The 11,818-nt window shown below is 56.0% G+C and overlaps 1 protein-coding gene and 1 long non-coding RNA gene across 4 annotated transcripts in view; one reads left to right on the forward strand and one right to left on the reverse strand.

The window, feature by feature from the left end:
• ZNF282 (zinc finger protein 282) overlaps positions 1-5,181 on the forward strand; it is a 26,163-nt gene extending 20,982 nt beyond the window's left edge. For all 3 annotated transcript variants that reach the window (XM_021078538.1, XM_021078539.1, XM_021078537.1), the window contains exon 8: positions 1,978-5,181. In XM_021078538.1, coding sequence (XP_020934197.1) covers positions 1,978-2,792 — 815 coding nt within the window. In that variant the 3' untranslated portion in view covers positions 2,793-5,181. The remainder of the gene's footprint in view (positions 1-1,977) is intronic.
• Positions 3,603-7,323, reverse strand: LOC110257509. The gene is made up of 2 exons (XR_002340214.1): positions 6,749-7,323; positions 3,603-5,595 (listed from the first exon to the last, which is right to left on the reverse strand). It is a non-coding gene; the product is annotated as an uncharacterized LOC110257509 (long non-coding RNA).

The raw sequence follows: 11,818 nt of genomic DNA on the forward strand, positions 1-11,818 counted from the left end.
TGCCATAGACTTAGCCAAAAAAAGGAAAGAGAAAAAAGCATACTGCTATGAACAGGGACAGAGAAATGAGAGGAGAGGGGAGCTGGGGAGGGCAGCCCACGGGGCAAGGGAGTGTTGGGTGGAGCGATGCTGTACCACTGTGTCTGGCAGGGTGCTCCCACTGCTTTAGAACCTGGAAGAATAAAGACATTTCTTCTCTGACATAACTAAAGGCTAATTCAGTTTCGGTGGATTCAAGGACACAGCTGTATTACCAAGGACCCAGTTTCTTTTCAACTCCTTGCTCAGCCATCCTTGGTGGAGATGGAGCCAGGAGGCTGCCACTTTTCCAAGCATCACCTCCAGACCCAGAGGGAAAGGAAAAGCCATCTTTTTTCCCTGAGCTCTCTCTAAGGAGAGAGGAAGCGTCCTGGCAAACACACTTCATTGGCCAGAACAAGGTCACATGCTTGTTCTGAAGCAGTTACTGGCCAATGAGTCCAGAGCAAAGTCCTCCCGTGAGAGGCTGGAGGAGGAGGTATGGCGTGACCCCCACGGAGAGTGGAAAAGTGGGACGCCCCGTCCTGAGGTCAGATGCCAGGCCTTCGAGATGTGTGATCTTCTCCAGCTGCATGAGGGCAGTCACCGCACGGGGTCCCCCAGGCAAAGCCCAGCAGCAGAGGGAAGGGCCGAGGGTCCACGGGAACCAAGCTGGGTCAGGAAGGGAGACCAAAGGAGCAGGTCAGGACAGTGACAATAGCGGCCTGGTGCCCACACCGAGCTTGAAGAATTGTCAGACTCAGGCTGGGATTGGTTGGCGTTGGGTTTCCTGGGAAGCAGCCCGACATGGACGTTTATCTGCACGCGGTTTCCTTGGAGGTCCTCTTGGGAATAACACCTACAGAGGAGTGAGAGTAGCCGCTTGAGCAGAGAAGCAAAGCCCTCGGTGTGGCTGGTCAGAGACCAGAGCCAAAGCTGCAGGATCAGAGCCGCGACATCCGGGATTGAGCCAGGAGAGGGCTTTGGCCTCTGCCCCTGGCTAGCGTCCTCTGGAGACGGTTCTCTGCCTGGTCCGTGTTGGTCGGGATAGAGCCGGGGGTGGCTGGGCCCCGTCTGTGTCACATAAGGAGCACGTGCCATGGGGAGGGGCTCCTCCAGAGAGAAAGGACTGTGAACAGGATCAGGGAGACTCTGGAAGGCAAGGAGAAAAGACTCCCAAGTACAGTCAGCAAACCCAGGCTTTCCTCAGTCGGAAGTCAGAGTCCTGGGCCTCACTTCCATGCTCTGATGCCCGGACCCTGGCTGCTGTGCCCCACTGACCCCCAAGGCAGTGGGGAGCCGTGGCGTCAGGAGACTCCTGGGCGCAAGGAAAGGGCCTCGGTGTGGGAGCAGGAAAGGTGCTTTCTGGGGAGGCCGGCCAGGGTCACACCCACCCAGCTGACCCCGCTGCTGCGGTTCGGGAGGGAAGGCTGCCTGCTCAGCAAAAGCAGGACTGAAGTGGAGGGTGCTTACGCGCCAGCTCCCGCATTCCGCTCCTGCAAGCCTTTAGAACCTGGGATAGGTTCTGGTAGATTCTCTCCCTCCAGTGGAGAGATTCTCCTTAGATAAATGAGCGGCGAATAGCAGAATACAGTGAAGTCTGATTATGGTCAGGCAGTTCTGCCCTCCAAGGAGACCGCCGCAGAGCGGCCCCCGCCCCCAGCCTCTGGCGGTGTTTGCCATCCTAACTGCCAGTCTCCTGCCTGACCCTCTCCAGCTGGTGGCTTTGGGCGGGTCTGGAGGTCAAGGAGCCCTAGAGCCCTAGGGAATGTGACCATTTGCCTTGTCCCCTCACCCTTTAGAGAAGCTGAGGCCTGGCTAGCCTGTGACTCACACAGAGTCGCAGAGGGCAGTTAAGGACCCGGGGGTGGGGTGGGGGGGAGGCTCCTGGCAGGGACAGGGGCGGTCCTGGCCTGAGCGCGGTCAGCACGTCATTTCTTCTTCGTGTCTCCTCCCCAGGTGACAGCCTGCTGATGGTGAAGAACCCGCCCCCGGCCCCGCCGCAGCCCCAGCCCGCGCCGCAGAGCCTGCCCCCGTTGCCCGCGCCCCCCGAGAACGCGGGCCGCCCCCCGAGCCGCGGCGGGGGCTCGCTGCTGGACGACAGTTTCCCGGCGCTGGCCGGGGAGCGCGCGGGCGGGGCGCAGGCGGGCGGCGGGGGCGCGGGCGCGGGTCCGGGCGGCGGGGATGCGGGGGGCGCGGGCGGGGGTCCGGGCGGCGGCGGCGGCGGCGGCGGCGGCGGGGGCTGCGGCAGCTGCTGCCCGGGCGGCCTCCGCCGGAGCCTCCTCCTGCACGGCGCGCGCAGCAAGCCCTACGCGTGCCCCGAGTGCGGCAAGAGCTTCGGCGTGCGCAAGAGCCTCATCATCCACCACCGCAGCCACACCAAGGAGCGGCCCTACGAGTGCGCCGAGTGCGAGAAGAGCTTCAACTGCCACTCGGGCCTCATCCGCCACCAGATGACGCACCGCGGCGAGCGGCCCTACAAGTGCTCCGAGTGCGAGAAGACGTACAGCCGCAAGGAGCACCTGCAGAACCACCAGCGGCTGCACACGGGCGAGCGGCCCTTCCAGTGCGCGCTCTGCGGCAAGAGCTTCATCCGCAAGCAGAACCTGCTCAAGCACCAGCGCATCCACACGGGCGAGCGGCCCTACACGTGCGGCGAGTGCAGCAAGAGCTTCCGCTACAAGGAGTCGCTCAAGGACCACCTGCGCGTGCACAGCGGTGGCCCGGGCCTCGGCGCCCCGCGGCCCCTCCAGGCGCCGCCCGAGCGAGACTAGGGCTGGGCGGGGGGGAGGGGAGGCCCGGCAGCAGGAGCAGGGGGTGGGGGGGCGAGCCCGGGGGCGTCCTGAGGACCCACGATCCTGCCCTTGGTTCTCGGGGCGCCTTCCCTCCCTCTCCCCGCCGCCTGCTGGAAGATCGGGAACAGGAATTGCACTCCAGACAGGGTCCCCCGAGGGTTGGGCAGGGGTCCCTTGAACCTGCCGGGCCTGAATGGACAGCCCAGCTATTCTCACGGGGTGGACCAAGGGGTCGGCCGAGTGGCTTCCCGCAGGGAAGGGGCCAGAAGGACCGTGAGGCGAGCGCCCCCCTGCGGGCACAGCCCCGCTGAACACCGAGCGTGCCCCGTTGGCCTCTGCCGTCACAGGTAGTGACCAGGGGGAGCCACCAGGGAGCCTGGAAACCCTTCTGAGCTACAGAAATAAGGTCTTAAGGTTGAGACCCTAAAAAGGAAGCGAAGGTGTGCCCAAGAAGAGGGGTGTGCTAAGGGACAGCATCTCTTGTGGTGACAACACTGCCTCGCGTTTGAACAGCGCTTTATACTTTTTTAAACACGTTTTCTATCCGTTATCTATTTTCACCCTTAGCCTATCCCTCTGAGGGAGGTGGGGTAGGATCTTCCTGACCTGGTAACAGGAAAAGTGAGACACAGGTGAGACGGTTTACCCCAGATCGCGCGAGAAGAGAGTGGCAGGGCCGGGACCAGGCCCCCCGATCCCGGCGCAGTGTCCCCACCACACGCACACTGCCTACCTCTGGTATTCGAGAGACCTCTCGGGCCTGGCCTGTGGCCTCTGGCCTCTCTTTTTCCCCCGACCCACCAAAAATGCTCTGAAGCAACAGAGGGCCAACCCATTGGGTTCCCGGGAATGGGGAACAAATCGACGACAAAAGGCCCAGGGGTGTGTTTCCAGAAGGCTCTTCCTGTGAGCACCGCGGCGGTAGGGCGGGCCCTTGCCCCCAGCCTGGCCTTCCCACCCCCGGCCCCTCGGTCTGGTGCAGCGGCAGCGTCTTTCCATCGCGTAGCCCCTGCCCTGGGTCAGACCGCCTCCTGATGACTTGCTCCCCAGGGCAAAGGCGGGAGGGGAGGCTCGAGCTGCAGCCGTGGGGGAAGTGGGTCTCTTGCCAGGAGGGCCAGGCCGGTGGGTGCTAGCGTCTGAGAGCTTCAGTCTCTCTCATTCCCTGAGCCTCCCAACTGGTGCTATCTGTTAACCCACTGTGCTGGTGGACATGGACACAGACCCTGCTCTGCTCCAGACCCTGCAGGCGCCTGGGGAGGCGCCCAGAGGACTCCCCGTGTTGGTGCATCTGCTCCAAGGGCCTGACGGGCCCCAGTCTCCATTTCTGCGTCTTGCATGGCCAGGCACTGGGGTGGGGCCGCACGCCCCAGGACCTTGTTTGTGTCAAGAATGACTTCTGCTCCTCCATCCATCCCCCTCCCCTCCCAGCCAGGGAGCCCGCTTGTGAGCACTCTGCTTCTGCCCTTCCCCATCCGTGCCTCTCTGCTTTCCTCCGACCTCTTTTTGCCATGCAAAGGGAATTCTCGAAATTAAATAAAAGGTGTCCAGATTGCAGACTGCATGTTCGCAAGGCCGGAGGGCTCTCCAGCGTGGCTTCGTACAGTAAACCCTCAATGAACTGGAATCCAACCAACTGGGATTTTTTTTTTTTTTTCCTTTATCCTGCTTTCGGAAGGAGGCAAATGAGAAGATGACATGTTAACTATAAAAAAGCTCAGTGGAGTTTTCTTTAGAGCAGAAAGGGACCCTCTAGTCCATTGTGTTGGTTGGGAGGTGGCAGTATTCTGCTTTTCAAAAGCATATGCAGAAAATCAGCATTTAGTAACCTAAGTCATGGGAAGCAAGACCAACACGGGTTTTTTGGTTTGGTTTTGATTTTGGTGTTTTTCCCCCTTTGGCTGCTGAGAGTATGAAGGAGGGGAGAAAGCCCTGTTGAGACAGGCGTTTGAAAGGTTTAGCACGTAGCTTGAGTCTGTCCCTTTACCTTCAAGGAGCTGATTCCCAAAGAGGTTTTGCGACCGGACGAGTGAGAGCAAAGGCTGTTTCTGGTTTCTTGCGCCCCAGTCTGGTAGGTCCCACTGCACCAAGTGCCCCTCAGTCATGCGACAAGTCAACCCAGCCGCCAGCACCAGCCTGGGCCGGGGTGGGGGTGGGGGTGTCCTCCTCGAGTGACCCCTCCCCCCAGGGCTGATCAAAGCCACCAGGCAGCCAGGATCCTTGGTGTGGACCCTGTAGTCCACTTACTGAAGCTGGACCACGGCCCTGCTTTGGGGTGGGTTTTTATTTTCCTTCTGATGATGTGTTAATTAAAAGTAACTATTTTAATGAAAAGATGAATGCATGCAGTAAAAGTTGGTTTAAAAAAAAACTTAAAGAGTAAAACTCTTTCCTACCAGATTCCCGTTGAGAAGCATCCACGGCTAAGAGCTTGTGTGTGGGAACTGGAGGAGTCGGAGCTTAAAGGACGAGTTGCTCGGGGCAGGGAAGGAGGGAGAGGCAATGTGAGAGGAGGGTGGAATAGGCTGGGTGTTGGGGAGGCAGAAATTGGAGGTTGTAGGGCAGGAAGCGGGCCTGGCCCGAGCTGGGGTGGGCGAAGTGGGTGAAGATGCAGGACGGGTCATGGCCAGGCCACAGGAGGGCTTGCAGTGCCACAGCTCTTCCGAAGACAGGCTGCCAGCTCGCCTGCCATCTGCCCCCCTTAGAGCTCCTTGGACACAGAACGTGCACAGCTCCCAGAGGATGAAACTGGACTTCTCGGGAGGCAAGTCCAGGCCAGACGCCGCTGCAAATGAAGAGCCACAGGTGAACACGGTCCTCTTACCATCAGGGATTCGTGCACAGACCTGGCTCCCTGAGACGTGGTCCCAGGATCTTTGGTCGTGGCAGAGAGTAGGGGAAAAATGGGTACGCCTCACCCCAGGAAGGTGAACCAGCCTGCGCCTGTGCTTCACAGTAGTGGCCCGTCTGATTGTTCTTGTTAGACAGATATGTAACGGGGGTTCCTGGTGTGGCTCAGCAGGTTAAGAGCCCAACTGGTAAGAATCCGAATCCGGCGTTGCCATGAGCTGTGGTGTAGGTCACACATGAGGCTCGGATCCTGCGGGGCTGTGGCTGTGGTGTAGGCCGGCGGCTGCAGCTCCAACCCCGCCCCATCCTGGAAACCTCCATACGCCGCTGGTTCGGCCCTAAAAAAAAAAAAAAAGACAAAACAAAAAAAAGGAAATTATGTGATAGCATCTTGCCCTGGGGCCCTGGCAGCTGCGGGGAGGGAGCTATGACTGTCATTCCATCCAACTCGGGGTCCTTAGGGGCCATCCTGGAGGGCGCCAAGTGGTAATTCCCGGGAAGAGGGGTCTGGGGACGTCACAGAACCTCACACGCCTCCCCCACCCTGCCAGCTTCCCACGGGTCTCTCCTGGGGAGCTGCTGGCCCTGTCCCAGAGGCCCAGAGCCTCCGTTCAAACCTCTTTAGGCACTTTAAACCCATACCGTCCCTCAGCATCATAGTCTGTAGGTTTACAGGAGTTCCCTGGTGGTCTAGCAGTTAAGGATCCGTCACTGTCACTGCTGTGGTTCAGTAACTGCTGTGGCGCGGTTCCGGTCCCTGGCCAAGGAACTTCGGCATGGCCGAGGACGTGGCCCCCAAACCCCACAAAGCTGTGTAGGTCCACTATCCCGTGTCATAAAAGAAGACTCCCATTTCAGGGTCGAGAGATCTCATACCGTCTCAGAGGTGAAAGCCAGTGTTGGTTACCCTGGCGTCCCCACCCCTTCCAGCCCATGGGATCAATATCCTTTCCTCGTAAAGTGTCTTGAGTCCCCATGCCACATATGGTGTCAAATCCAGCAGCCCCTGCCCCCCATCTCAAGGACTTGGGGGCGAGGAGAGGCTTATCTTCCTTGGTGAATGCACGCTTTCCGGATCACAAGCTCACCTTCACGCCGCTGGTCTCGCCTCTCAGGCACCCAGGTGCGGCAGCGCGGTGCCTTTGCTTTGCCTTCCCCAGATAAGATGCTTCTGCTTTCACACGTTGGAGGTTACAGCCTCCATCTCAGCCTAGCACAGCAAACATCCCCAAATTAGACCCCAAATACCCAGCATCTCTGCTCTTAAAAGACCTTGAAGGGAGTGTTTGCTGTAGCACAGCACGTAAGAATTTGACTGCAGCAGCTCAGGTCATTGCTGAGGTTCGGGTTTGAGCCTGGGCCTGGGAACGACCGACCATGTACTGCAGGTGTGACCATTTAAAAAAAAAAAAAAAAAAAAAAAAGACCCTAACCACTCTCACCCTCAGGAATTTCTCAGCGTTCACCCCCTCTCTCCGTCTTGTACCTTCCCAGCCTGTGAAGAGCAGCTCCCCTCCCACGTGGGCCGCTCCTCCCCCATCCCAGGCACCCAGGCAAACCCCCAAATCCCGATTTACTGTGGAGAGCAGTTTGGTCTTTGCTCTCCTCTGCCTTCCAAGCCTTGCCCCTGGGGCCTGATTTTCCCCAGTTAAAATGGCCAATTAAAAAAGGGGGGGGGAAAGGAGTTCTCTTTATGGCTCAGTGGGTGAAGAACCCATCTAGTATCCATGAGGATACAGGTTCAATCCCTGGCCTTGCTCAGTGGGTTAAAGGATCCTGCATGGCCACAAGCTGTGTCATAGGTTTCGGATTGTGGCTTGGATCTGGTGTTGCCGTGGCTGTGATGCAGGCTGGCAGCTGTAGCTCCAGTTCAACCCCTAGCCTGGGAAGCTCCAAATACTACGGGTACGGCCCTAAAAAGACAAAAAGTGGTGGGGGGAAAGCCAATAAGACTCTTTTGCTGAACAAAATGCTATTTGCCCCCTGAAAGGAATTCGGCACCAGCTTGTAATCAACCAATTAACGAAGTTTTGAAAAGATTTTACTTTCCAAATTCAAAGTGCAGAAAAGATGTGCAGTGGAGTTCTCGACATGGTACAAGATGGCAGTGCCCGCTTGAATTACATGGCTTGAGCCTGGCTGGCACCATCCCCAAAGGGAAAGAGGTTAAGGATCTGGACTTGTCATTCCTGTGGCACTGGTTCTGTCTCTGGCCAGGAACCTCCGCATGCCATGGGTGCAGCCAGGGAAAAAATAAAAAATTAAAAAAAAATAAGATGAGCAGTAAAAACTTTCCTTGTCACCCAGACACCCAGCTTCCCTACCTGAGGCATACTGGCCAACCGCAGAGAAAGGGGAAGTTTCTGGAAGGAACCTGGAATCATTCACAGACTCAAAGGAACAGTTGAATAACCAACCCTGGTCAGATGCGTCATCTCTGCGCCTTTCTGAGTGTTGGGATCATTTTTTCAAACCAACTCCAAAAAATGGGGGATAAGACTATTCCTGACCCACAGCTTCACCAGAGAGGAAACCGGCCTGTTCCCTCAGCTCCAGTGAGAAGGATCCCGGGAAGCGCTTGAGTCGTGTTTCCACCTCCGGCTCAAGTACTGCGGCCCGGGGCTGGGGCGCTGTGACTGGGCTGGCTTGAGGCAGATGCCTGCCTTTCAGACAGTCACTGTGACCAGGCCGGGATTGTCATGGCACAAGATGGCAGCCGCCGCCTGAATGACATGCTAGAGCCCGCCTGGCACCCTCCCCAAAGGGAAGGAGGGGCACAGATGGCCAGAGGAAAGTAGAAGTGCCAGGCTGACAAAGTTACCAGACGCCCACTTCACACATAGATATGACCAGGGCGGGGGCAGCTGGAGCCAAGGAGTGTTCATCCGGGCGCTCATTGGCCCAGAAGCTGAGTGGAGCAGGCTCCCCGGGGGTTATTGACGGCAGGAGCACAAAAGTTGTGATCCCTGCCACCTAGAGGCTCGTAGGAAAGTAAGAGGAACAGAATAGAGCCTCAAAGCTGTAGTCTGAAAACTTTCTTGAGCTAAAGTTTCAGGGGCATTCCCATTGTGGCACAAAGGAAACGAATCCGACTAGGAACCTTGAGGTTGCGGGTTCGATTCCCCGCCTTGCTCAGTGGGTTAAGGGTCTGGTGCTGCCATGAGCTGTGGTGTAGGTTGCAGCCACGGCTCGGATCCCTCTTGCTGTGGCTGTGGTGTAGGCCAGAGGCTGCAGCTCCGATTCGACCCCTAGCCTGGGAACCTCCATATGTCACAAGTGTGGCCCTAAAAACCAAAAAAAAAAAAAAAAAAAAGTTTCAACGAGCTCTCTGGTGGCTCAGTGGGTTAAGGATCTGGCGTTACAGCAGCAGCTCAGTTGCTGCTGTGGCGCGGGTTGGATTCCTGGCCTGGAAGCTTCCACGTGCCTCGGGTGTGGCAAAAAAAAAAAAAAAAAAAAAAAGGCTGACTGTCACTGGGAAAGAACAAATGGGTGGCTTCTAAGAGATGCAACAGGGCGACATTGACCTTGGTGAATTCATTGCAGTTCAAGGCTTGGATGTTGCTGAAGCCGGTCCGCAAAGAGAGAAATTGCTTGTACTGAGTCCTTGCTGCACACCAGGCACTCGGCTGCACATCGCACACTTACATCCGTTATTTTGCAAAGAGCAGTGGAGATGAGGCGCGCTTCCTGAGCTCTTAATCTGTGCCAGGCACTGTTCGAAGCCCTTGATTTGAACTAACTCGTTTCACCTGCACAAGGACTCTATCAACTAGGCGCTACTATTATTCCTCACTAATAACGAGGAGGTGTTGAGACGTTCAAATGACTTGCCCACAGTCCATGCCGAGAAAGGGGCAGTAGCGCTGGGCTCCGGACCCGGATTTTCTCACTCCTCAGCCCCACCTTCCCCATCACGGCACCGTCTCTGTGAGCCCGAGAAACTGCAAACCAGTGCCCCATGCCGCTGCCCTTGACGTTGGGATTTGATCTAAATATTTCTCCCAGAGTTCCAGGCGGGGATGCTGAGTCCTGCTGACTCTCGGGGACGGATGGGTAGGCCGAGAATCAGGTGAATAACTTCCACGGGTGGTCTGGACATTGGCGTTGCCATGATCTGTAGGTTGTCTCCCAGTAGCTACACAGGAACCTGCGTCCTCAGAAGGCAGCCTGGTGAACACAGAGACAGAACAGAGAGCATGAATTCTACTCCCGGGCGAGGAGTGGAGCTGGAGCTGCAGCTGAGGCCTGTGCCACAGCCGCAGCAAGACCAGGTTGGAGCCTCAGCTGAGAAACCTACGCCGCAGCTTGCGGCAAGGCCGGATCCTTAACCCGCTTAATTGAGGCCAGGGATCGAACCTGCATCCTCACAGACACTATGTCGCGTTCTTAACCCACTGAGCCACAGTTGGACTCCTGTCCTTACTTCCTGATTCACCATTCAATCGTCCAAACACATTTATGAGCATTTCTGTGTGCAAGGAATGGAGGATACTTCAGTGAAAGAAAAGCTTACAAAATTTACTATGTAGACTAATAAAAAGAAGAGGTTATTTCAGACAGTGATAAATGCTACGAAAAACTTTGAGCAAGGTGAGCAGACTGACTGTTGGGATGGAGGGGGGTTGGGCTATATGCAGACAGGGTGGACGGGGATGACTCTGGGAGCAGGAGGTAAATCTGAACTGAGCCCTCCTGCTAAGAAGGAGCCAGTCATTTGATCATCATTTTTCTGTTGTTCTTAAGAGTTTTATTCATACCTATCATTCAGAGTGGATGATACTGAGACGGTGTGGCACGAATTCGGTAATTATGGTTGCATTAGTGTTGGATACGCCAATGGTAAAGCAACCAGGCTTTTTTTTTTTTTTTTTTTTTGTCTTTTAGGGCTGCACCTGGGGCAGGCATATGGAAGTGCCCAGACTGGGGGTGAAGTTGGAGCTGCAGCCACCAGCCTGCAACGCAGCCACAGCAACACAGGACCTTAGCAGTGTCTGCAGCCAACACCACAGCTCATGACAACGCTGGAGCCTTAACCCACCAAGCAAGGCCAGGGATCTAACCTGCGCCCTCATGGTTATTAGTCAGGTTCCTTACTGCTGAGCCATGATGGGAACTCTGCAACCATGGGTTTTTTTGTTTGTTTGCTATTTTATTTTTGTAATGATTTTTATTTTTTCCATTATAGCTGGTTTACCGTGTTCTGTCAATTTTCTACTGTACAGCAAGGTGACCCAGTTACACATACATGTATACATTCTTTTTTCTCACATTATCAAACACACGAACCATGCTTTTTCAATCCAAAACTCTGAATGCATGGTTTAACATGCAGCGTGCGGGCTGGATATGAAATCAGGACTTAGACTTTATCTAAAATTGCATTTTCCAAGGCATGTGATTATTATAACTGATAGGCTTCAGTGGATTGGCCTGGGCACCTAACCCACGTTGATGTGAGAAGCGTATTTCTAATTTCTTTCTTTCTTTTTGTCTTTTTGCCGTTTCTGGGGCTGCCCCCGAGGCATATGGAGGTTCCCAGGCTAGGGGTCGAATCAGAGCTGTAGCCACCGGCCTACGCCAGAGCCACAGCAAAGCGGGATCCGAGCCGCGTCTGCAACCTACACCACAGCTCACGGCAACGCCAGATCCTTAACCCACTGAGCAAGGCCAGGGATCGAACCCGCAACCTCATGGCTCCTAGTCGGATTCATTAACCCCTGAGCCACCACGGGAACTCCCTATTTCTAATTTCCAAAAAGCGAAGTAACATGTGTACTTTCGGGGAGTTACCGTCGTGGCGCAGGGGTTAACAAATCCGACTAGGAACCATGAGGTTGCAGGTTCGATCCCTGGCCTTGTTCAGTGGGTTAAGGATCCGGTGTTGTCGTGAGCTGGGGTGTAGGCCGCAGACGCGGCTCGGATCCCGCTTTGCTGTGGCTCTGGCGTAGGCTGGCGGCTACAGCTCCGATTAGACCCCTCGTCTGGGAACCTCCCTATGCCGAGGGAGCGGCCCAAGAACTAGCAAAAAGACAAAAAGAAAAAAGTGTACTTTCGGAATAACACCGCTTGCCGTCTGGGACTGTATCTCTTTTCCCCAACTAGAGTACACGTTCTTCCCTCTGGGCACAGTCTGAGTTTATACAGTTTTGAATCCCTCA

The sequence above is a fragment of the Sus scrofa genome, chromosome 18, assembly GCF_000003025.6.
Source record: "Sus scrofa isolate TJ Tabasco breed Duroc chromosome 18, Sscrofa11.1, whole genome shotgun sequence".
Taxonomy (NCBI): domain Eukaryota; kingdom Metazoa; phylum Chordata; class Mammalia; order Artiodactyla; family Suidae; genus Sus; species Sus scrofa.